Raw genomic sequence first — 27,484 nt, 5'->3', positions numbered from 1 at the left:
GCACTCTCGTTTCCTTTGCTGTGCAGAAGGTCCTTAATTTGATGCCATCCCATTTCCTAATTTTTGGTGTTATTTCCTGAGCTTCAGTAGTCCTATTGAGAAAGTCTCTGCATGTGCCTACATGTTGGGGTGTTTACACCATGTTTTCTTCTAGCAGTTGTAGAATTTCTGGTCTAATTCCTAAGTCTTTGATCTACTTTCAGTTGACTGCCTGGGTCCAGCTCTGGCAGGAGATCCAGGGGTCCTAAAGGAAGAGTGGCATCAGTGAAAGAAGAAGAGATGGGACAACAGGTTTCAAGTTATGAGCAGCCTCCAGAAAAAATCTGCAGTCCTTAGAGGGGCCTTTATTTTTATACCTTTTTGATAGGTGTTTTTTCAGGTAGTTAATGAATAGTTTCAAAGCCTGAAACTTCTTTAATTTACATAATTTTCAAGAGTTACAATCTTTTCTGACATACATTGATTACCTTAGATATTGAGTACATTGTTCAAAATATATTCCAGCACCCTTAGCCAATCATGATTAAGCTTTTAAGTTTTTACTTCAATCAGTAGGTGTTAGACTACACAACTAGACTACATGTCTCCTGACCTATTATTCACTTTTAACTTTAAAGCATACCTATAGTTATTTCATTAACCTTTAAAGCATACTTATGATTATTGTAAGCTCTTTTACTTCTAAACTAAAATCCCAGCAAAACCCATTTAAAATAGTGAAAGTCTATTACTTAAAAGCCTACTACTCTGAAGTGCCTCTAAAATATATCTATATTAATTTTACATTATTTTATTTTTATTTCCAAGGTAATTTCCTTTTTTCATATGACCTATTTAACTGCTTTCTTAAAGAGTTTCCTTGAATCTTGGTCAAAGCACACCAATTCTTATGTCTTTGTAATCTTTAACTAAAGGGCAGGCTCTGCACCTCAGCTCATTTGTCATTAATATTAACCATGTGTTTTCCATTCTCATCATGAATTCCTGTGTAAGGCAAAGGAGGTTCTGTTCGTGGGGAGAATGTATGTTGCACAGGTTGTGGCTTTAGAACAGGGTGGGAGGGCTTAATATAAATTGTTAAGCTTTCCTCAAGAACCTCAATTTGGAATCCTTTTTCTGTGAATTTCTTGAGGAATAACACTATTGTTTGTGTCCTGAGAGATATTGAAATACACCTTATGGCATGTCTCAGTTGTATCCTTAGTCTCATTCTGGGAATTTTCCTGCAATCTCAGGCAATATGTACTTTTATTATTGATTGACCTATGCCCTGTTATCCATATCATGAGTATCATAAACAAAACACTTAACATTCCCCATGGTTCCGGTTTCCAGATGGTGTGGTCCTGCCGAAGCATCCCCCACGCTGTGACCCTGTCAGACAGTGGGTGCAGGAACCCCTTCACCAGTTGATTTTTGTGCAGGGGAAGAGATAGAGATCCAAATTCATTCTTTTATTTTTAATACCTTTATCTTTTTTTTCTTTTTTTATTGGATGTTCAAAACATTACAAAGCTCTTGACATATCAAATTTCATACATTAGATTCAAGTGGTTATGAACTCCCATTTTTACCCCAAATACAGATTGCAGAATCACGTCGGTTACACATCCACAATTTTACATAATGCCCTATTAGTAACTGTTGTATTCTGCTACCTTTCCTATCCTCTACTATCCCCCCTCCCCTCCCCTCCCATCTTCTCTCTCTACCCCATCTACTGTAATTCATTTCTCTCCTTGTTAATTTCCCCATTCCCCTCACAACCTCTTATATGTAATTTTGTATAACAATGAGGGTCTCCCTCCATTTCCATTCAATTTCCCTTTTCTCTCCCTTTCCCTCCCACCTCATGTCTCTGTTTAATGTTAATCTTTTCTTCCTGCTCTTCCTCCCTGCTCTGTTCTTAGTTGCTCTTATTATATCAAAGAAGATATTTGGTATTTGGTTTCTAGGGATTGGCTAGCTTCATTAAGCATAATCTGCTCTAGTGCCATCCATTTCCCTGCAAATTCCATGATTTTGTCATTTTTAGTGCTGCATAGTACTCGATGGTGTATAAATGCCACATTTTTTCATCCATTCATCTATTGAAGGGCATCTGGGTTGTTTCCACAGTCTAGCTATTGTGAATTGTGCTGCTATGAACATCGATGTGGCAGTATCCCTGTAGTACGCTCTTTTAAGGTCTTCAGGGAATAGTCCGACAAGGGCAATAGCTGGGTCAAATGGTGGTTCCATTCCCAGCTTTCCCAGGAATCTCCATACTGCTTTTCAAATTGGCCGCACAAGTTTGCAGTCCCACCAACAATGTACAAGAGTACCCTTTTCCCCACATCCTCGCCAGCACTTGTTGTTGTTTGACTTCATAATGGCTGCCAATCTTACTGGAGTGAGATGGTATCTTAGGGTGGTTTTGATTTGCATTTCTCTGACTGCTAGAGATGGTGAGCATTTTTTCATGTACTTGTTGATTGATTGGGTGTCCTCCTCTGAGAAGTGTCTGTTCAGGTCCTTGGCCCATTTGTTGATTGGGTTATTTGTTTTCTTATTGTTTAATTTTTTGAGTTCTTTGTATACTCTGGATATATTCTATCTGAAGTGTGAGGAGTAAAAATTTGTTCCCATGATGTAGGCTCCCTATTTACCTCTCTTATTGTTTCCCTTGCTGAGAAAAAACTTTTTAGTTTAAGTAAGTCCCATTTGTTGATTCTTGTTATTAACTCTTGTGCTATGGGTGTCCTATTAAGGAATTTGGAGCCCGACCCCACAATATGTAGATCATAACCAACTTTTTCTTCTATCAGACGAATAGTCTCTGATTTGATATCAAGGTCCTTGATCCATTTTGAGTTAACTTTTGTGCATGGCGAGAGAAGGGGATTCAGTTTCATTTTGTTGCATATGGATTTCCAGTTTTCCCAGCACCATTTGTTGAAGATGCTATCCTTCCTCCATTGCATGCTTTTAGCTCCTTTATCAAATATAAGATAGTTGTAACTTTGTGTATTAGTCTCTGTGTCCTCTATTCTATACTATTGGTCCACCCGCCTGTTTTGGTACCAGTACCATGCTGTTTTTGTTACTATTGCTCTGTAGTACAGTTTGAAATCTGGTATCGCTACACCTCCTGATTCACACTTCCTGCTTAGAATTGCTTTTGCTATTCTGGGTCTTTTACTTTTCCATATGAATTTCATGATTGCTTTCTCTATTTCTACAAGAAATGCCGTTGGGATTTTGATTGGCATTGCATTAAACCTATAGAGAACTTTTGGTAATATCGCCATTTTGATGATGTTAGTTCTGCCTATCCATGAACAGGGTATATTTTTCCATCTTCTAAGATCTTCTTCTACTTCTCTTTTTAAGGGTTCTGTAGTTTTCATTGTATAAGTCTTTCACCTCTTTTGTTAGGTTGATTCCCAAGTATTTTATTTTTTTGAGGATATTGTGAATGGAGTGTTTTTTCCTCATTTCCGTTTCAGAAGTTTTGTCGATGATATACAGAAATGCCTTTGATTTATGCGTGTTGATTTTATATCCTGCCAGTTTGCTGAATTCATTTATTAGTTCTAGTAGTTTTTTTGTAGACCCTTTTGGGTCTTCTAGGTATAGAATCATGTCATCTGCAAATAGTGATAATTTAAGTTCTTCTTTTCCTATTTTTATGCCTTTAATTTCTTTCGTCTGTCTAATTGCTCTGGCCAGTGTTTGGAGAACTATATTGAATAGAAGTGGTGATAGAGGGCATCCCTGTCTTATTCCAGATTTTAGAGGGAATGCCTTCAATTTTTCTCCATTCAGAATGATGCTAGCCTGAGGCTTAGCATAGATAGCTTTTACAATGTCAAGGAAAGTTCCTGTTATCCCTAGTTTTTCTAATGTTTTGAACATAAAGGGATGCTGTACTTTGTCAAATGCTTTTTCTGCGTCTATTGAGATGATCATATGGTTCTTATCTTTAAGTCTATTGATGTGGTGAATAACATTTATTGATTTCCGTATATTGAACCATCCTTGCATCCCAGGGATGAATCCCACTTGATCATGGTGCACAATTTTTTTGATGTGCCTTTGTATACGATTCACCATAATTTTATTGAGGATTTTTGCATCTAGGTTCATCAGAGATATTGGTCTGTAGTTTTCTTTCTTTGAGGTGTCTTTGTCTGGTTTCGAAATCAGGGTGATGTTGGCCTCATAGAATGCATTTGGCAGAGCTCCCTCTTTTTCTATTTCCTGAAATAACTTGAAAAATATTGGTATTAATTCCTCTTTAAAGGTTTTGTAAAACTCCGCTATATACCCAAGTGGTCCTGGGCTTTTCTTGGTTGGTAGTCTTTTGATTGCTTCTTCTATTTCATCCATTGATATTGGTCTGTTTAAATTGTGTGTATCCTCCTGACTCAGTCTGGGCAAATCATATGACTTAAGAAATTTATCGATGTCTTCACTATCTTCTATTTCATTGGAATATAGGTTTTCAAAATAATTTCTAATTGTCTTCTGTATTTCTGTAGCATCTATTGTGATATTGCCTTTTTCATCCCGTATGTTAGTAATTTCAGTTCTCTCTCCTCTTCGTTAGCATGGCTAAAGGTCTGTCGATCTTATTTATTTTTTCGAAGAACCAACTTTTAGTTTTGTTAATTTTTTCAATAGTTTCTTTTGTTTTAATTTCATTGATTTCCGCTCTGATTTTAATTATTTCTTGCCTTCTGCTACATTTGCTGTTGTTTTGCTCTTCCTTTTCTAGGGCTTTGAGATAAAATGTGAGCTCATTTATTTGTTGGTTTTTCCTTTTTTTGAGGAATGACCTCCAGGCGATGAATTTCCCTCTTAAAACTGCTTTCATTGTGTCCCATAGATTCCTATATGTTGTGTCTGTATTTTCATTTATCTCTAAGAATTTTTTGCTTTTCTCCTTTATGTCTTCTGTTACCCATTGATCATTCAGTAACATATTGTTCATTTTCCATGTGATGTAGGATTTTTCATTCCTTCTTTTATCATTGATTTCCAGTTTCATTCCATTATGATCAGATAAAATGCATGGTGTTATCTCCACCCCTTTATATTTACTGAGGGTTGCCCTATGGCATAATATATGGTCTATTTTTGAGAAGGATTCATGTGCTGCTGAGAAAAAAGTATATCCACTTGATGATGGTTGATATATTCTATATATGTCAGTTATGTCTAGGTTATTGATTGTGATATTGAGTTCTATAGTTTCTTTATTCAACTTTTGTTTGGAGGATCTGTCCAATGGTGAGAGAGGTGTGTTGAAGTCACCCATAATTATTGTGTTATGGTCTATTTGATTCTTGAACTTGAGGAGAATTTGTTTTATGAACTTTGCAGCACCATTGTTTGGTGCATAAATATTGATAATTGTTATGTCTTGTTGGTGAATGGTTCCTTTTAACAGTATATAATGTCCTTCCTTATCCCTTTTGATTAACTTAGTCTTGAAGTCTATTTTATTTGATATGAGGATGGCCACCCCTGCTTGCTTACGAGGACCGTGTGCGTGGTATATTTTTTCCCAACCTTTCACCTTGAGCCTGTGTATGTCTTTTCCAATCAGATGTGTCTCCTGGAGGCAACATATTGTTGGATTTGTTTTTTTAATCCATGTTACCAGCCTATGTCGCTTTATTGGAGAGTTTAGAGTTACTATTGATATATGGTTTGTACTGCCAGCCATGTTTGATTATTTATCTTTTTTTTTAAATTTAGTTTGTTTCTCCATGATTAGCTTTCCCCCCGCCCTCTGTCATTACGGAGGCACTTCCCACTGATGGTTTTGGTTGTTGTTTTTCATTTCTTCCTCATGTAGTGTTTTGCTCAAGACGCTTTGCAATGCTGGTTTTCTGGCTGCAATTTTTTTTAGCTTTTGTTTATCATGAAAGATTTTTATTTTGTTGTCGTACCTGAAGCTTAATTTTGCTGGATACAGAATTCTTGGTTGCCATCCATTGTCTTTCAGTGTTTGAAATACGTTGTTCCAGGATCTCCTCGCTTTCAGCGTCTGTGATGAAAAATTTGTTTTTAACCTTATTGGTTTACCCCTGAATGTAATCTGCCTCCTTTCTCTTGTAGCTTTAATATTTTCTCTTTGTTCTGTATATTTGCTATCTTCATAACAATGTGTCTTTGCGTTGGTCTACTGTGATTTTGTGTGCTCGGTGTCCTGTATGCATCTACAATTTGTATATCTGTTTCCTTTTTTATTTCTGGAAAGTTTTCTGTAATTATTTCATTCAGCAGGTTACTCATTCCCATGGTTTGAATCTCTGTACCTTCTTCTATCCTGATGACTCATAAGTTTGGTTTTTTTATGTTATCCCATATCTCTTGGATGTTTTTCTCGTGATTTTTTACCAGCCTTTCTGAGTTGGCTAGACTCTTTTCAAGATGATATATTTTTGTCTTCATTATCTGACGTTTTGGCTTCTACTTGCTCCACTCTGTTAGTGATACTCTCAATTGAGTTTTTAATTTGGTTTATCGTTTCCTTCATTTCTAGAATTATTGTTTGAATTTTTTTTATAATCTCTATCTCCTGATAAAGATGCTTAACTTCTTCTTTTATCTGTTTATGTAATTAATTTTCAATGTGTTCTTTCACTGTTTGGATTTGCTGTCTCGTATCCTCTTTAAGGTTCCATTCCATCTGTCTAAGGTATTCCTTGAGTTCTTTATATGACCATTTTTCTGATGACTCTAGGTCCTCCTGAATATTTAGGCTGTCCTTTATTGTTTGTACTCCTTTTCTTCCTTGCTTTTTTATGCTACTCATGTTACTTCTTGTTCTGTTTGACTGCTGAGTTACTGTTTACTCTTATAAATTTATTTGATGCTTGGGAGGAAAGATATTAGAAGGGAAGGGAAGAAGTCACTAAAGAGAATGAGAGTAGATAGGTAGAATTCAAGGAATGGGGAATAATAAAATTGAAAAGAAATGAAAAAACAAAAGAGAAAAAAATAGAAAAGAAAGAAAGAAAGAAAAAAATTTTTTTAAAAATAATGATAATAAAAAATGAAAATTAAAATTAAAATAATAATAATAATAAAATTAAAAAATTAAAAAAAATTAAAAACATTAAAAAAAGTTAAAGAACAACAATAACAACAAAAATGAAAATGAAAGAAAAAAAGACCCCAAATTAAAAATAATAATAATAATAATAATAATAATAATAAATGCAGTTGTAGAGTTTGATTAACTTTCTTCCAGTAGGTGGAGCTGTGCCCACTGGGCCAAGCTTCTCCTCTCAATAGGTGGGAACCAATCACTGTACAGCAGCTCTTCCTCCCAGACTGGGCGGGTCTCCAATCCTGAGTGTCTAGGGCCTTCTCTTGCGTTTCCTCTAGCCAGGCCCTGCTTACCTGTGACGCTCACCACAATACTGGCTACGCGCCAGGTCTGCTGCTCCTGGGAGCCCTGTTTTCATGAACGCCTGGGCACACTTTCCCTGTTTGCCATCCCCTCAGACCCTAAGTTTGTAGAGCTTGGGGCTGAGAACCCCCAGAGAATTTGCTTGCCCTCAGGTAGCCACGCCCCTGGTAGCTGGTGCAAGAGACCTCAGTTGTCAGCACTGGTGGGAGCGGTAGCCGGGAGTTCCGCGCCGAAGGTCCCATGCCACTCCTGATTCCCTCGGTCTGGCTATCTCGCTCATGGGAGAGCTGGGAGGGGCCCTTAAGGTTTCCCCGCTGTGTGGAGAGGGAGGGCTAGGGGATTACACACCTGTCGCTGCTGGTTTCAATGAAGTTATCTCCTCCGCCCGTGATGTCAGTTCTCTGCCATGGTGGTATCCCATGCAAATGGTGACCGTTCGTTCCCTTTGCCGGGTGACCAATGCAATGGGTGGGTCCTGACTGTCTCTCCCAAGCCTCGTTTCAATCCTCCTGGCCACTGCCTATGAAGGCTCGGTTGGCTTTTACCTCTGTAAGTTCAGAAGTGCCGACCAGTTATTTCAGCGGGATCGTTAGTGCTGAGTCACGAGAAGCAGGCAAACCTGAGCTTGTATGCAGCCGATCCGGGCTCAGTGTGTGTTCTGAGAGGCCCAAACTGTTCGCCCTAGATCCACGTCAGCTCAGCATTGCCTAGTGATCCTGAGCAAACAGCATTTAGACAGTTTAGGACTCCCTATGCCCGTGCAGCTGAAGAAGTCAGAGGACTTTATCTCTCCGCGCCAGCCACCATGTTCTAATACCTTTATCTTATTTTTTAATTTTTTTTATGTGGTGCTGAGGATTGAACCCAGGGCCTCCCATGTGCTAGATGGGCACTCTACTGCTGAGCCACAACCCCACCCCCCCAAATCCATTCTTGTACATACAAGTGTCCAGTTTTCCCAGCACCATTTGTTAAAGAGACTGTCTTTTCTTCAATGTATGTTTCTTGGCACCATTGTCAAGAATGAGATGATCATAGCTCTTTGGGTGTGTTTCTTTGTCTTCTGTCTTACTGGTCTTTAAGTCTGTTTTTATGCCAGTACCATGTTTTTATGCCAGACCCATTTTTAAGGCTGTTACTTGGAACCAGAAGCATTTCTAGATTATGTGGATAGCTTATGAGAAAGATGAGTAGATACTGTGCCTGCAGGCCAAAAGCTCACCTTCCTCAGGTACCTTCCTAAGGCTAGGCCATCCATGCAGGAACCCAAGGTGGTTCACCTTGCTTTGTAAGTGCTCATTAAACAGAAGGCAGAGACATAGCCCATCTTATTCCTCTCCTAGTTCCCTATGCTTTCCTTTCTCCTTAGTACTGCGGAGAAGACATTAAACAGGAGTGAGTTTGTTATCATAGTGATGTTGGTGCCCTCTTCTGCTCTTGGCTTTCCTGCCATTCCACCTTTCACCATGTTGGACACAGCAACAAAGGCCTTGACAGATTGCCAGCCCCTTGATCTTGGATTTCAGAATAGTAAGAAACAAATGTCTGCTTTTTACCAATTACCCAGAGTGTGGAATTCTATTATACGACACAAAACAGACCACGACACCCTACCATTGCCCTTCCTCTGCTTCCTGTGTGTCTGAAAATGGCTGTGCCCACATAACATGGATTCTCTTAGATCTGATTGAATTAGATCAATTTCAAAGACAGGCTGGAAAATTCACTAAGCTCTTTAATAGCTTTCACCAACCTCTGCAATTCTTCTCAGTTTTCTCCACATGTCTCAGATATAGTTGCCAGAATATATGGGCCCATAAGCACCAAATATATTAGCATTTGCCCAACCAAGATGTTCAGGCCTTTCATCTTTGCTTCCTGGTGACCTGACTTATACTTGGCCCCAAGTCCTTTTCAACACTTGTAACTGTGAACTGTAAAAGCCAATTGCTAAATAAAGTCCTGTCAAGTGGAGCACAAAGAAAGATGCAATACATATATACATAAGATGCAATACAAATGTTTGACTAATTTGTGGCCATAATTTCTCCAGGTGGTCTCAGCTCCTCCAGTTTAAGGAGGTGGTGTGTGGTTAAACTTAAGGAACTTGACCATAGACTCTTTTCTAGGAGAGAATTTGCCTCAAGAATATTCCACAATTCCCCATTTTCTTAATTTATTACTCTTTGGTCCATCAACCCACTTGGGCTGCTCCCTGGGATTGCTGGCTTTGTTCTACTTGTTTTGAGTAGTTTGTTTCTTTATCACTGTTGCATGGATTGTTATAGATTTTGGACACTGCAGTGTTCTGTTTTTCCTGCTCCCTGAGGGTTGGGCATGACAAAGTTTAGTATCACAAATGTAAAAAGGAGATGGTATGAAAGATGTGGGATGATTGTGGACTTTTTTTTTTCCTGGAACATAGCAGTGTTGTGTTGAAGGGAATAGAGATCAACAGCACGAAGGAACCAAATGTCTCTGAAGCATTTAACTGAGAATGAGCCTGTCTTCTATAGTAGTGTTTTCCAAATTTGGCACTATATTTGAGTAAATAATGGAAGTGGTTAAAATACCATTGTATAGGCCACATCCAAATCCAATGATATCAGAATGTGTGGAAGTGAGACCTGGGAATCACTATATTAAAAAAAAATCTTCCCAAATTATTTCAACATATAGCCAAATTTGAGAACAAATGTTTCAAAGCTGTGCCTCTCAAACTCTAATCAACTGAATATTTTATGAAACCACTGATTTTGAAAAAATGCACTTTCTGATCCAGTAGGTCTGAAGTGTAGCATTCTTACCAAGTTCCCTGGAGAAAGGACTGCCCTGGTACCTATGTGCCAGATACCATTCTGGGAACTTTATTTATATTTGCTCATTTAATATTTTTTTTGGAATCAGGGATTAAACCCAGAGGCAATCAACCACTGAGCCACATCCCCAGCCTATCTATCTATCTATCTATCTATCTATCTATCTATCTATTTATTTAGTGCTGGGGATTGAACTGAGGGGCACTCGACCACTGAGCCACATCCCCAGCCCTATTTTGTATTTTATTTAGAGACAGGGTCTCACTGAGTTGCTTAGGCCTTGCTAAATTGCTGAGGCTGGCTTTGAACTTGTGATCCTCTTGTCTCAGCTTCCTGAGCCACTGAGATTACAGGTGTGCACCACTGTGCCCGAGTTTATTTTTTTATCTTGAGACAGAGTCTCCGTAAGTTGCTTAGAGCCTTGCCAAGTTGCTGAAGCTGGTCTTGAACTTGAGATCCACCCGCACTGTGTCAGCCTCCTGAGGTGCTGGGATTACAGGTGTGTGCCACCACACCTGGCAACTCATTTAATCTTAAAAACAACTATGAAAGAATACATTGAATATATTGAAATTGAGTGACTAAATCATTGCCTAAGGTTGGACGGCTAGTACATGAGGAACCTGGATTCATAGACATGACTGATAGCAACGTCATAGGTTAATGGAAATTGTTGGATACTATCAAATGCTAAGCAGAAGTGTCAATATCTGAAATGCTAGACAGTATTTTGTAGGCACAACATTCTTGGGATCAGGAAGGAAAGTACCAGTGTGTCAATTGGTTTTGCACTGTTGTCTCATGTAGTACATCGAGGCAGACAAAGCCCCTGCAACCATGCGTGCCTTTGCACCCCAGCAATACTCCAGTGTTGTGGCATCAAAGATTTCCTGGATAAGTTGGAGTAGAATGTGAATAAATCTTCATAGAAAAATAGTGCTAGTGGAAGATGTCAAAAATAAAGCATGAGGGGCTGGTGTTTTGGCTCACTGGCAAAGCACTTGCCCGCATGTGTGAGGCCCTGAGTTTGATCCTCAGCACCACATAAAAATAAACAAACATAGATAAAAAATTAAAACAAAATAAAGATATTGTATCCATCTATAACTAAAAATTTTTTTTAAAAGCATGAACGTAATTTTCAACTACATATCAATGGATCATTGATTCTGGAAGGAGATATTATATTCCCTGCAAGTATTTGGTTTTGCCTCCTTGATTCGAATAGTCTTCCAAATGAAAACATCTATTTAAAATAGGTCTGCTCCTATATGTATGTGTGTTCTTGTACTTGGGATTGAACCCAGAGGTGCTTTACCTTGGAGCTACTCCCCCAGCCCTTTTTATTTCTTTATTTTGAGACAGTATCTCATTACATTGCTGAGGCTAGCCTCGAACTTGCGATTCTCCTGCTTCAGCCTCCTGAGTCACTGGAATTACAGGCATGCACCACCACGCCTGGCTCTGTGAGTACTTTTTTAAATGATTTTTTTTTCTCTTCCAGGAAGCTGAAAAATGAGCTTCTGGAGGCAAAACGTAGAAGTGGGAAGACTCAACAGGAGACCAGCAGAGTCTGTGTTCACTGTCAGAGAAACCTGGGCCTCATTTTTGACCGGGGAGACCCGTGCCAGGCCTGCTCACTGAGGGTGTGCAGTGAATGTCGTGTTGTGGGCCTCAATGGCAGCTGGAAATGCACTGTCTGCGCCAAAGTCGCGTGAGTTTTTTTGCCCCTTTTGTGTGTGTGTGTGGAAAGAGAAAATTTGATAGATTGGAGTGGGGAAAGCAAGAAAGAAAAATGGTGTGTTATAAATTTAGGGATAGAGAGTTAGATAGGGTTCAAGTATAGCCCAGTTACACTTTCAGCAATGCCTTGGCAGGACTCTGGGGTGTTGTGTGTATGTATATGTGTGTGAGAGAGAGAGAGAGAGAGAGAGAGAGAGAGAGAGAGAGAGAGAGAGAGAGAGAGAAACAGGAAGGAGAGTTGAGAGTGAGAGACAGAGAGAGAGACAGAGAGAGATAAAGACAGAGAGACAGAGAAACAGAAAGGAGAGTTGAGATAGAAAGGTACATTCAAAGACAGAAAAAAAAGAGTATTTAAATTCCTTTTGCAGCTGGGAGATTTAGCTCAGGGGATAGGGCACTTGCCTAGCATGGGCAATGCCCTGAGTTCAATCCCCAGTACCAAAAATATAAAATAAAGTTCTTTTCTTTATTGTACTGGGGGTTGAATGCTAGGGTGTTCTACTACTGAGTTATACCCCAAGACCTTTACATTTTTTATTTTGAGACAGGGTCTCACTAGGTTTCCCAGGCTGGCCTTGAACTTGTGATGCCTCAGCCTCCGGAGAAGCTGGAATCAGAGGTGTGTACCACCATGCTCAGCAGAGAACAATATTTAAAAGAATAACTGTGGCTGGGTACCATGGCACACACCTGTAATCCCAGCAGCTTGGGAGGCTGAGGTGGGAGGCTCACAAGTTCAAAGCCAGCCTCAGGAACTTAGCGAGGCCCTGAGCAACTTAGTGAGAAACTGTTTTAAAAAAATGCTGGGGATGTGGTCAGTAGTTAAGCACCCCTGAGTTCAATCCCTGTTACAAAAAAAAATTATTTTGGGAGGAAATGTGGGTGGTGTGGTACCAGAGTGACTCCATTTCTCCATTTTCTGCTTCTCTCAATAAGAACTACTGCTCTGTTGAAAACTTTTATATTCAGTGACTGTTACTTAACTATTTTTTTCTGTTGTTTCATAAAGGTAACCCTGAATAGAGCAATTTATACTATGTTTCAACAATGAATTGAGAAAAGCCATTCTAAAGAAATGGAGCATTTAAGTTCTTTTATTTATTTATTTATTTGTGTGGCACTAGGGATCAAACCCAGGGACTTGTGCATGCAAAGCAAGCACTCTACCCACTGAGCTATATCCCCAGCCCAAATTCTTTTAATGACTTACTTGGGATACTTTACTTTGATTGACTTAAGTAATTATATTCAATTCAACAAAAGTCCCACATAAGCAAATCGGTTTTAATACTTCCTTCCTGTCATTAGAGGACATCCTCTATCAGATCTAGGAGAAATAATTGACATGTAGGTTTCAACATAGCCTTCTACTGATTTGAAGGAATTCTTTATACATTAAGCACACAAGTTGTGTTGGCTACATGTGTTGAAAATATCTTCTCCCACCTTCTCACTTGGCTTTCCACTTGCTTAATGGTTCCATTTAGTGAACAGAAATCTCTAATTTGTGGTAGTTTAATATATTCATTTTTTTCTTGTATGATTAATGGAATTTCTTCTTCTGTATTCTTTTTAAGGAAATTTTCCCTAGCCCCTAAATCATGGAAATATTTTCTTATGTGATCTTCTGTAATTGTTATTATTGCATATTATTGTTATTATAATTGTTATTAATTTACATATAAAATTACTTATAATTGTTATTATTTTATTTTATACCAGTTGACAGATAATCTACCTGGAATTGATATTGAGAGAAATATACTAAATTCTCTCAATAACCATTGTGAAATTTCTATTTATCCTTTTAGTTATGTTTATATTTGCTTATATATTTAGATTTACAACATAGCTACCCTTTTCATTACTATATATTCTTTGCTACATTTCTTTGCTTTAATTCAGAATATGTTTTCCTTTTGCCTAAAGGTAGGGTACTCATTAGTGTTTAGTGTCATTCTGTTACTGATGAATATGTGTTATTCTTAGCATGACTTTATTTCACTCTTGAGTTTTCAATGGTTATTCTGTTTATTACTTCTCAATTTTAAGTTAAATTTATTTGAAATCATAAAAACAAAAATTGAAGGCATATTTTGATACATGTATGTATTGTATAATGTTTAAATCAGATTAAACATATCCATCTTCTCAAACATTTACCATTTCTTTATGGTAAAAATTTCCAGAATCCTTTCTTCTTTTTGAAATGTCAATGCATTTCTGTCACCTATAGCCATCCTCCTGTCCAATAGCACATCAGAACTTCTTGGGGTTGTGGCTCAGTGGAAGAGCGCTTGCCTTGCACATGTGAGGCACTGGGTTGGATCCTCAGCACCACATAAAAATAAATATATTGAGTCCATGTATGAATAAAAAAGTATTTTACAAAAAGAACTTCTTACTTTAACTGTAATTGATAACCTTTTCCCCTTCTTGTGTCTCTCTCGCCAATGACCCGCACAAATGAGGTGAACTGGGCTTAAAAGAGCAGGCTGCAACATTAAGCTAAGAAAGAGGCAAAAAAAAAAAATCCCACAATACAGAGAATAGTTTTTAAACCGAGAGTAGGACAGCTCTGCAGCCTTAAGGGTCAGCTTCCATGCTGGAAAGAAGGTTGGAAAAGGGAGTACATGCACCCGGAATCCCTTTATTTATAGTGGTGGGTGTGTGGCAGGGCATCAAAGGGGGATAAGGTTTCAAGGGTGGAGTCTTGCTGCCTGATGTCTTCCAGATTGACTGACATCTTGGCGAGTCACACCCATCTCAGGTGCGGTGTAAGATCTTAGGCAGAGCTAGAGGGGGAGGTGCACCTGCATCATGCGATCGCTCCCTGACATGGATTTGCAGAGCCAGGCCTCTCCCCTCAAGAGGCCAGGATGCGCAACACAATCCACGCACAGCCCAGGACAGCTCATGACACCTCTCCCCTATTCTTCTCAGCCTCTGGTAATCACCGTTCTAGTCTCAATTTCTATGAGATCAACTTTTTTGGATTCCATGTATGAGTGAGATCTTGTGTTCCCTGTCTTTCTGTGCCTGACTTATTTCATTTAACATAATGATCTCTGGTTCCACCCATGTTGTCACTAATGACAGGATTCCACTCTTCTTTATGACTGAATAGTATAACGTTATGCATATTTACCACATTTTCTTTATCCATTCATCAGTTGATGGACACATAGGTTGTTTCCATTTCTTGGTTATTGTGATATTGTTGCAATAAACGTGGGCATGCAGATGTTTCTTCAATATACTGATTTCATTTCCTTTGGATATATGCTGGGTGGTGAGATTGCTGGATCATATAGTAGTTCTATTTTTAATGTTTTTTTGAAGAACCTCAAAAATGTTCAAAATGTTTACTGGTTATTGAATCCTAGGCTGGAAGTTATTAACTTTCAGTAAGTTGAAGATTCCATTGGCTTCTGGTTTCTAATATTTGTTAGGTAATCAGCTATCAGTATATTGTTGCCCCTTTGAAGGTAATATTTTCCTTGCTTTCTTTGTATCTTTTTCTTTTTTGTATTTCTGGGACTGGAGATCAAATCCAGGGCCTCTAACATGCTAAGCAAGTGCTCTGCCACTGAACTTAGGATAATTCATTCAGGACAATGAAGAAGGAAATAAAATTTCAACAAATAACTGATGTTTCAACTGCAGACACTTTCTTTTGACTATTTTTAATATTTCTCCCCTTTCTACTGGGCTTTCAACAGTTACTGTAGCATATCTCAGTCTGATTTTCTTTGTTTTTAATCCCTCTTGGGGTTCCTAGAGCATCTTAAATCTGTGTCTTAATTTTTGTCACACATGAAAACTTCTCAGACAATCTCTCTCTAGATATTTCTTTTCCTCCATTATCTTGCTCCTGTGTATCTTAGTCATGCTCAACATTTTTTTATATATCACTCATGGTCCTTTCTGTATTTTCTATCCTTTTGTATCAGAATTCAGTTTGTTTATTTTTGTGAGGCCTTTCTTCAAGTTCCTAAGTCTTATCTTTGGCTATGTCTAATTTGCTGTTAAACCCATCTATTTAATTCTTAAATTCAGTTATTGTGCTTTTCAGTTTTAAAATTTTCATATTGTTTCATTTGTACTTTCTATCTCTTTGCTGATCTTCTTATTCTTTTCTTGAAATGTATTCAAGTTATTTGTAGTTATTTAATAGTCTATAAATTACAGCTCCATTATCTGAGTGTCCTATGGGATTATTTCTATTGATGGTTGTTTCTCTGGGTTTTGGTCATATATTTCTATAAACTTGGTAGTCTTTGATGATGGTCAAAGTACAGGAAAAATGGTGAAGCTTAGTGAGATTCTGTATAATATGAATCTATTGAGAATATACATTCTTCTTTTGGAAGGGAAATAGGACAGGGACACAGCATATCCTTAATTACCTTAAGTCAACGATTGAAAAAAATTCAAAATTGGGGCCTCAGTCCCCATGAGGGCTAACATGTTTCTGGATCATATGTACTCCTAGGGAATACTCTCTCAAGGTCTCATAGCATATGTAAGAGAGACAATTGGGTTTACATTTTATAGATGGCAGAAATAAGAGCACAAGAGATAGTATGTGTGTTAGTTGACTTGGGAAGAGTATCAATGTTCTTGAGTTCATTTGTTTCTTCACCCAGCTCCTTTCCCACCAGACTATATCAAGTTGAGATCTGACATTTCAGGACAATGAAGAAGGAAATAAAATTTCAACAAATAACTGATGTTTCAACTGCAGAGTTAGAATTGATGGGATTCCTTAATAACCATTTCTCTGATTCTTATACAATGCTATTTTATTTGATTCAGTATTTATTCTTTTCCATTTTTATTCCACTTCTGTTCATCCTCAACTTTACACTCCAGACCCTCATTCACTCAGACTGAACTACAGACCCTCATTGAATTAACTAGTAACAGTGACTCAAAAGCCCTTCAGTCATTCCCAAGTAGCCCCAAGCTTTGGTATGGGAAGAGGACTTTTATCTTTAATTTATGAATACCACTGGCAATTTCTGAAGCATACTTTTCAATACAAGACCCAAGAGGCTTATGTTTTTAGTCATCAACTCATTTACTAGTTAGTATGAATGGTAACTGAAGTCTAATTCTGAGACCTTCCTTCTAAAGCTTGTCTGATTACATTTAGGCTATATTAATGAGAAATTAACTTTAAATGTGTTAAGTGAGTAGGATTTGGCAAGTGTTATAGAAGCTAACCTACCCAAACCAATACAAACCATTTCTGTGTTTTTTCTTTAGATATTATGTGCTATATATTTTACTTATTTATCCTTTTTGTATTTCTTCCTCCACTAGAATATAAGCTTCATAACTATGAGGGCAAGGTTTTTATCTATACTGATATAGTTCTAGTGCCTAAAAGAATGCATATAATAAGTCCTCAAAATGTATATGTTAAATGAATAGATGGAAAACAAACTGATAAATACATGGACAAATGGCTTCTACTTAAAGCATTTCAGACTTGAGCAACTGAAACAAATAGAGTTTTTTGTTTTTGTTTGTTTTGTTTTGTTTTTCTGTCAATATCAGGGGTTTAAAACAATGAGCCATATCAAATACATTTGTCTTCTGAACAAAGACATTTTTTAGCTATCACAGAAAAATATAATAATAACATAAGTTGTTGTCAGAAGGTGTAAGAATAAATAACAACAAATTGAAAATTCTGTGTTTTTCTTGGGCATGTTAATGCCTTAATAAGAACTTTCTGAATCAATTGCATTCCTCTTATTGGTGAGACAATAATTGAATAAAACCAACCATCCACATATTCAATTTCATTCATCCTTGCTGCACATTAATTGATAACCTGTTGTTATACAAGGGGCTAAGGACACAAAAAACTACCCTCAATGGTTTCATAAGCTAAGGAGCAAGGTGTGTCTCTTAATTTATCATTTCATCCACAAATAGAATTCTGTTTATTTATTTATTTATTCGGTGGGGTACCAGAGATTGAACTCAGGGCACTTGACCACTGAGCCACATCCCCAGCCTTATTTTGCATTTTATTTAGAGACAGGGTCTCATTGAGTTAATTAGGTAGGGCCTTACTAAGTTGCTGAGGCTGGCTTTGAACTCATGATCCTCCTGCTTCAGCCTCCAGATCCACTGGGATTATAGGCTTGCACCACCGCACCGGGCTCTAAAATTCTGTTTAAATATATTAAAGTGTCCTAAGGAGAAAACAGCTTTTATGTGTGATTCTTATATCTCTGTGACAACAACTCATTTATAGTTAAATCCTCCTGCAACCATTGGAAATTTACAAAATGGGTGTTTAAATTTAGGATGTCAAAATCCATGCTTAATTTTCAAACTGAAAATCAGAGTATACTACTCTCCAATATTCCAGCTACCAGTGTGAGTGATCCCAGAAGATCAAAACTATTTGTCAGTATTGGAAGAATCTTGTTTGCTATTCATAGAGCAGTTTTCAAAAAGGAAGCATGAACGATATTTTATTGCCGGTGCACACCCTTTGTTTGTTATGAGAGACTGTTACAACCCCACTGGGCTATCTCCTTGTTTAATAGACCATAAAATTGAAATTCCCACCCTGACCTCTAAGAGATATGAGTCAGAAAGTGACTCATTCTCTAATCAGCTGGAAGAACAACCTTTATTGTCATTTATCTTGGATTGGATAAAAGTAAAGACATTTTATTTCTGAAGCCCTGAAATGATTACAGCAGGGACTGATGGAAGGGATGCTACCTGTTCAAATGAGCTAAGCAGTTCCTGACATTTTCTCCAACCCAATTCAACAAGTTAGCCTCTATAGGTCTAGTTCTAAAAACGACTCTATAGAAACAGAATGAAAGGGACCTTGACCCAACCAGTTGGTTCATTTTGCTATCTCAATAAGATCTATAAAATTCCATATGATTATGTTAGCTGAGGCAGTTGCCATCTAACATAAAGATGGTCATAATGATTGTTTTTCTGAATTAGCACTCAATTGATCCCCAAAGGACACCAACAATAATAATAAAATAAAAAGACACCAAAAATGAAATAACTTTAATATGTCATTGATTAACTGATTCATAGCATGTTGTGATATCTCATGCTGCTATTTTTTAGTACTATAATTATTAGTACATATTAATTAATAGGATTCACTGTGACATTTCCATACGTCTATACATCATGGAATGATCATGTATATTCACCTTTCTTTTATCCTTTTCCACTTGGCCCTCTATCCCTCTCCTCCCCTGACTTCCTTCCTAGTCCCTAGTAACCCTTTTTCTACTTTCAGCTCATCTTCTTCTTTGTTTTTTTGGTCTCCACATAAGACAGAGGATATGTAATATTTTGCTGAACATGATGCAGGAAGTGCCTGAAATTTTTTTTTTTGGATGAACTGGTAATGATAACTGCAATAGATGAAATATAACTGAAATAGATGAAATAGAAGAGTGTCTATAAAAAACAAAACCCTTGAAATGTGACATTTGCCAGTAAATGGATCCATCTGGAAAGTATCATGCTAAGTGAAATAAGCCAATCCCCCAAAACCAAAGGTTGAATGTTTTTGTCAATAGGTGGAAGTTAACCCACAATAAAGGTGGGGAAGAAGAGAAGTTCAGTAGATTAGACAAAGGGAACGGAAGGGAGGGTGGATAAGAATAGGAAAGACAGTGTAAGAAATCTAACACAATATTCCTGTGTACATGTATGAAAATACCTAAGTGAACTCCACCATCTTGCCTACCCACAAGAATGTCCTAATTAGAATAAGATATATCTCATGCTTGTATATTTCTATCAAAATGGATTCTAGTGTCATGTATAACTAAGAAGAACCAATAAAAATAACACCATACTGATGAGGAAAGGGAATGGAGGTGGAGGGAGAAAGGTAGGGAAAGAGGAAGTACTGAGGACTATTTAAAGCAATTATATTCCATGCATATTTATATATAAATTATATATAAATATAATGATATATTCCATTTATATTTATATATAAAGCAAATATATTCCATACCACAATGTTTTGTATATCTATAAGGCACTAATATATTTTTGAGGGTACTAAGGATTAAACTCAGGGGCATTCAACTACTGAGCCACATCCCCAGCCCTATTTTGTATTTTATTTAGAGACAGGGTCTCACTGAATTGCTTAGTGTCTCGCTTTTTGCTGAGGCTGGCTTTGAACTCGCCATCCTCCTGTCTCAGCCTCCTAAGCCACTGGAATTACAGGCATGTGCCACCACAACTGGAGATTGCACTAATATTTTTCAAATTAAAAAAGGTTTAGGGCTAGGGATAGCTCAGTTGGTAGAGTGCTTGCTTTGCATTCACAAGGTGCTGAGTTCAATCCCCAGCACCACAAAAAAAAAAAAAAAGAAAGAAAGAAAGAAAAGAAAGAAATAACAAATTTTTTAAAAATGAGAAAAGCTAGTGCCAATGGATATCACATACATAGTGAGAGTGCAGGAGGAATCTATAGTTCTTCATTATATTAAAGAACAATGCGGTCCCTGACACTTAGAAACTGATCTGACACATGTAGGTGTTGGTGTTCTTAGGTGTTGACACTCAGAGGTGGGCTATGGTGTTCTGTTGGACAAAATCTCAGAGACAAGCATTCGCAAGATCATTCTATGACCACAACGAAGTGGGAGAAATCAAGAACACGTCATAATCCTGTCTAAGCATAGACAAACACAAGGGAAACAATTATGCCACACAGTACCACGGCCCCCCTTTCTTAGTTAACATGAATCGCCTGTTATTACTAAAGTTTATTATCATAGAATTGTCCCCACTTACTGACATCACTTAATCCAGAGAAAATTCCTGCTCCTCTGAACTCTTCCCCAGATTACCCAACATGAACCTGAATCCTACAGTAAATCTTTTTGAGCGCCTCTTATTGAGTGATACCACCCATGGCTCCTCGTCATATATTTTCCTTCATCAAAATAAGAAAGAATCTCAACATATTCAACCATAAGGAGGTTCCTGGTGTTCCTTGTGAGGGTCTACAGTTGCCACATAGCAATTTCAAAATCACCCCTTAGTTTAGCAAATTTTCATAATACAGCTGCAAAGGAGAAATTTCACATCAGCAATCCCCCATTGACCCAAAGTTATTTGGAAAGGTAAGAAGCTGTTTGGGGGGCCTTAATGTGCTATTTTACAATGCTTATCAATTATATACAAGCGACCCCACCCTTTTTCAAAATGCTTTGTTCACTGGGAGATTGGTATCTTAAACCTACATAAACTAGAAAGATTTTTTTTAATGTGAAAATATCATACCTTTCAAAGACTCTATAATATGTATGTAAGGTTGAAACAATATTTAAGAGAATACCTGTGTATTCATCACTTAGTTTAAGCATCAACATATTCAACCAGGCACAGTAGTACATACCTGTAATCCCAGTGGCTCAGGAGGCTAAGGATGGCAAGTTCTGGGCCAGCCTCAGCAACTCAGCAACATCCTGTCTCAAATTACAATATTGAAAGGGCCGGGGATGACTCTCAGTTGTAGAGGACCCCTCGGTTCAATTCCTAGTACCACCAAAAAAAACCCCGAGATCAACACATTCTTTGTTTTGCATTTTTCATTCCTTTATGGTTTTACTGTATTTGGGTATTTCCCTAGGTAATGTATTTTCTAGTTGTATATTTTGGGACATAATAGAAATGAAAATCATACTATATGCATTCTTTTGTGATTTTTTTCCCTTTGGCAGTTCTGGGGATTGAACTCAGGGGCATTCTGCCACTGAGATTCATCCCCAGTCCTTTTTAATTTTTTTTTTTTAATTTTGAAACAAGGTCTTGCTAAGTTGCTGAGGCTGGCCTTGAACTTGTGATCTTCCTGCCTCAGCCTCCCGAGTCACTGGGATTACAGATGTGTGCCATCATGTTCAGCTAGGGTAAAATTTTTATCATGTATACCCTAGGGTGGATTTTTAAATCTGTACAGCATGATGCATTTGTAGATTGTAATCAGTATTTTAAAAATTAAATATAATAGAAAATGTCATCTACATATACATTTAAGTATGCAAATACATATGCACTTATACATATGCACATACTTATGTACATACTTATGTACATAACATCTGTATATTTATCTTCTGGATTATGATGTAAAATGTTTCTCACTGTCTGCCACAAATATTTAAAAAGACTACTGCAGAGTGATAACTAGGAATGAAATTTCGGGGCAAATGCTATGAGCATTTTCAACTTTATAAAACAGTATTTTTTTAACCTTTTTTTTAGGGCTGGGGTTGTGGCTCAGCGGTAGAGCACTCATCTAGCATGTGTGAGGCTCTGGGTTCAATCCTCAGTACCACATAATAAATAGATAGATAGATAGATGATAGATAGATAGATAGATAGATAGGTAAAATAAAGGTATTGTGTCCAACTACAATTAAAACAATTTTAAATATAAAAAAACTTTTTTTTTAGTTGTAGATGGACACAATATGTTTATTTTTATTTATTTTATGTGGTGCTGAGGATTGATCCCAGGATTACAACCCCAGCCCATAAAACAGTATTTGTTTTTATAACAGTTGTACCAAATTAAACTCCACCAGCATTGTATAAGGGTTTCCTTTGCTTTGTAATCTTACCAGTACTTGGTATCATGAGAATTTTTAATTTTTTCCAAATAAATAAATAGAAGGGTATCTCTCCCTATTGTTTTAATTTGTATTTTTCCAGTTACTAATGAGGTTAGATAGCTTTTTATTATGGTTATTGCCTCTGTAGTTCGTTTTCTGTGTTAGGACTATTTCTGCATATTGCATAATTTTTATTAGGTTATTAATTTTTACCTTATTAATTTGGACATATTCTTTATGACCCGCTTTTGTCTTAAGTCTATTTTTTCCACATTCTTATTGGTACACTATAGTCGTACATAATGGTGGGATTTATTGTTACATATTCATACACACACACAACATAACAATGTTAATTGGCCAGTGTCACTCCCAGCACTTCCCCCTTCCTCCCTTCCTCTAGCACCCTGTCCCTTTCCTCTGTTCTACTGATCTCCCTTTGATTTTCATGAAACCTCACCATTTTTTTTCCTTTTTCCTAACTTCCTCACATGAGAGAAAACATAAGACCTGTGACCTTCTGAGTTTGGCTTATTTTGCTTAATGTAATAGTCTCTAGTTCATCCATTTTTCTGCAAATGACATTTATTTCATTCTTCTTTGTGGCCAAATAAAATTCTGTTGTGTATATATACCATATTTTCTTTATCCATTTATCCATTAATGGACACCTGGGCCAGTTCTATATTTGGCTATTGTGAATAGTGTAACTACAAACATGGGTATGCATGTATCACTGTAGTGTGACAACTTTAATTCTTCAGGATAAATACCAAGAAGTGTTATAGCTGGGTCATATGGCAGTTCCGTGCCTAGTCTTTTGAGGAACATCTGTATTGATTTCCATAGAAGTTATACTAATTTACTGTCCCAGCAACAGTGTAAAAGTGTTCCTTTTTTCCCACATCCTCTCCAGCATTTGTTATTATTTGTATTCTTTCCTTTCCTTTTTTTTTTTTTTTTTTTTTTTTTGATACCTGGGATTGAACCCAGGGGCAATCAACCACTGAGCCACATCCCAAGCCCTTTTTAAATATTTTATCTACAGACAGGGTCTCACTGAGTTGCTTAGGGCCTTGCTAAATTGCTGAGGCTGGCTTTGAACTCACAATTCTCCTGCCTCAGCCTCCTGAGCTGCTGGGATTACAAGTGTACAGTGCTGCTCCTGGCTATAGATAGCCATTTTAACAGTATTAATTCTTCCTAATCATGAAGGTGAGAAATCTTCTTATGTCTTTAATCTCTTTCTTCAGTGTTCTATATTTCATTGTAGAGGTCTTTCACCTCCTTAGTTAGATTTATTCTTAGCTATTTTATTTTAGGCTATTGTGAATGAGATTGTTTTCCTGATTTCGTTCTCAGCAGATTCATTGTTGGTGTATAGGAAAACTTTTGATTTTTGTATGTTGATTTTGTACCCTGCTAGTTGGCTGAATTGGTTTATTAGTTTTAGCAGTCTTTTGGTAGAGTTTTTTTTTTCTTCTCTTGCCTAATTGCTCTGGCTATAATTTCTAGCACTATATTAAATAGTTATGCTGAGAATGGACATCCTTTTCTTGTTCCAGATGTTTTAAGTCCATTTTGTCTGGTACTAATAAAATATTGGCACAGTATGTATTTTTCCATCCTTTGAATTTGAACCTTTCAGTGTTTATATTGTTTAAAGTGAATCTCTTGCATATGACATATATGCTACTTAAAAATGTTATATATACTTAAATATTTGCTATAATACATGCTATATATCCTGTGTATGCATTATTGTAATATAAATATATCTGTATGTAATCTTAAAAGTTAAGATGACAGTATTTATTCTTAAATAATAGAGTTTGGTGAACATATTCTTTGTTATTACTATAATAGTTGCATTAATTTGTATTATCTATAGTTTGATTGAAATACATTTTTCTCATTCCATTATATCCTTTCTACCGGTGTAGGTATTATATCCTTTTTTTTCCCCCAGTGGTTACCCTAGAAATGACAACTTTCATATTTAACTTCGCAAATCAATAGTTTTACCTTTCTTCTGATCAAAAAAAGGAGCTCAATATTCTTTTTTGTTGTTGTTTTGTTATGTTTTTTATATCAGGGATTGAACCCAGGGATGCTTAGCCACTGAGCCACATCTCCAGCCCTTTTTAAATATTTTATTTAGAGAGGGTCTCACTGAGTTGCTAAGTGCCTCGCTAAATTGTTGAGGCTGGCTTTGAACTCGAGATCCACCTGTGTCAGCCTCCCAAGCTGCTGGGATCACAGGCTTACGCCACCGCACCCAGATGAGTTCAGTATTCTTAAATTGCAAATATCTCCTTTCTAGCTGGCATATAAGTTTTGTCCTGTGTTTAGACAAACCTTGTTGTTTAATCCAACAATTTCAATATTAATTTTGTGTACATATAATTTATTTATATTTATGCACATTTTTCAATTTCATTGTTCACCATTGCTTTTTATATGTCAGCTCTATTTTATCTTCTTTTCAAGTACTGTGTTTAAAGTTTCTGTAAGTGAGAATCTATGGTAATAAATTATCTCAGTTTTTATTTTGCTGAAAAATTCTTTATTTCATCATTATTCTTAAACAGTGGATAATACATTCTAGACTGACAGCTATTTTTTTCCCAGAACTTTGAATATATCATTTTACTGGCTTCTCAAGTGTCATTCCAGTTGCTCTCTCTTTATAGGTAATTGGTTTTTTTCCTCCCTAGTTATGTTTGAAATGTTCTCTTGGCCTTTAAGTGGTCTGTAGTTTTACCATAATGTACCTAGGGATTTCTTTTCACTTTTCTTGCTTGGGAAGGAATAAAGGAATAAACCTAGACCATCATCACCTTATGGCCAGGATCTTCATTAGTCTTCTTCACCTGTATTTTTAACCCTAAACACAGGGACTGACACATAGTAGCAATGCAATAAATATGTGTTAGGTAATGAATCCATTCATAAATAATTCTAATTCATTTCCTTACAAATAATAGAAGAAAAATATATCAGCATATCTATTAGCATATCTTATTTCAGATGTCTCCAGTAGTTAACAGCAAATCGGGCGCAAGGGCACACACCTGTAAGCCCAGCAGCTTGGGAGGCTGAGACAGAAGGATTGTGAGTTCAAAGCCAGCCTCAAAATTAAAAAGTCTATGTATGGGCTGGGGTTATGGCTCAGAGGTAGAGCGCTTGCTGAGCATGCATGAGGCACTGGGTTCGATCCAACACCACATAAAAATGAACAAAACAAATGTATTGTGTCTATCTACAACCAAAAAGTATTTTTAAAAATCTAAAAAAAAAAAAGTCTGTGTATGTGGCTTAGTGGTTAAAGACCCCTGGGTTCAATCCCTGGTACAAAAAAAAAAAAAGTTCATAGTAGATAAAGAAACAAAGTGAAATTTGGGGTCATTATTATTTTTTAGAATAAGAGTCCTTATTTTCCCCCTATAAATCCAAAGAGAACCTAACTTGGATTCACATTGAAATAAGTTTCCAAGTGGTTTGAGGTCCCAGGAGTTTAATGTCAAATAAAACCAGGACTTAACAAATTCTGAATACTTGGTAATCATTATTCACAAATTGTGAGTATAACTCATTGTAAATCCAGTCAAACCCATTCTTTAGAGTACAACTTAGAGGAAACAGAGTCTATTTCAAGCCTTGAGTTTTTCAAATACTAGACTGATATGGTAGATAGGGACATAAAATATATAATATGTGTCACATTGGTTTTTCTATTCTCTTTGCCTCTCTTTATTCTGTCCACTCTGCCCTCAAAACACACACACACACACACACACACACACACACACACACACACACACACACACTGTGTTATTCCTTGCTTTCTGTAGGTTTTCACCCCTCCTCAAATCCTTGTTAAAGTTGGCAGGTATAAATTCTCTTCTGACATTGTTTCCAAACATAAAGGGTATAGGCTTTCAATATAAACCCTGTCTCTGTGGTAACACCTTTACAACTTTTGGCAAATTATTTAGCACATGTGAGCTTTACTTTCCTTGTCTGTAAACTGAGAATAATAATAGCTATTTGATGTCTCACTGTGAGGATTAGAGATAGCATATATAATGTGCTTGGTACATTACCTGATTACAATACCTGGTATGAATTCATTTAGTATTAGTATTAGTTTCCTGTTATCCTGCCAAGCTTCTATCTACCTTCAGGACTTGAACAGGTGACTCAGGTATAATCCCAAGAGATTGTTCTGATGTTTTGAAATTCTAAAGTAACAAATGACTCAAGCACATAACTGAGTTGAGCAAATACAAGGATAGCAAAAGGTAATGCCTAGCAATTCTAGAAAGATCTTATTTGTGTTAGGTGTTGGCAGCTCTAGATGTCAGTGGTAAAGGTGATATGGAGGCTCATTTCCTGGGGCATGAATACTGGAAGTGTCCCACTTTCTCCTGTCATGCATGAAACTTTTATCAGTATGTTATTCACTCCATACCTTATCCTAAGAAGATTATATATATATATATATATAAAAGAGCTAAGACCTTGGCATGTCACCAGTGGGTGGTTTTCAACCACTGAGCTATATTGTTCCTCTTAGTCTTTTTCATTCTGTGAAAACCCTGACTTATTAAAGAGGTAGACAAACTTTTTTTCTTTTCCTAAAACACCAGAGAGTAAATATTTTAGGCCTTTTGGGCTATATTGTCTACTGTTACAACTGTTCAATTTTGTGGTTAAGGCACATGAACAACCAGGAAAAACACATAAATAATTAAGCCTCACTATCTTCCAATAAAACTTTACTCACACACACTAAATTTTGAATTTCATCTAATTTTCATTTGTCATGAAATATTCTTTCAGGATTTTTTTCCCAGTCATTTAAA

At 36.9% G+C, this 27,484-nt stretch overlaps 1 protein-coding gene across 2 annotated transcripts in view; it reads left to right on the top strand.

Moving 5' to 3' along the window:
- Sytl5 (synaptotagmin like 5) overlaps window positions 1-27,484 on the top strand; it is a 117,563-nt gene that overhangs the window by 27,905 nt on the left and 62,174 nt on the right. For both annotated transcript variants that reach the window (XM_077793982.1, XM_077793981.1), the window contains exon 2: window positions 11,732-11,941. In XM_077793982.1, coding sequence (XP_077650108.1) covers window positions 11,732-11,941 — 210 coding nt within the window. The remainder of the gene's footprint in view (window positions 1-11,731; window positions 11,942-27,484) is intronic.

Source organism: Urocitellus parryii, chromosome X, assembly GCF_045843805.1.
Source record: "Urocitellus parryii isolate mUroPar1 chromosome X, mUroPar1.hap1, whole genome shotgun sequence".
Classification (NCBI taxonomy): domain Eukaryota; kingdom Metazoa; phylum Chordata; class Mammalia; order Rodentia; family Sciuridae; genus Urocitellus; species Urocitellus parryii.
This window is presented reverse-complemented; position numbering and strand designations above follow the sequence as displayed.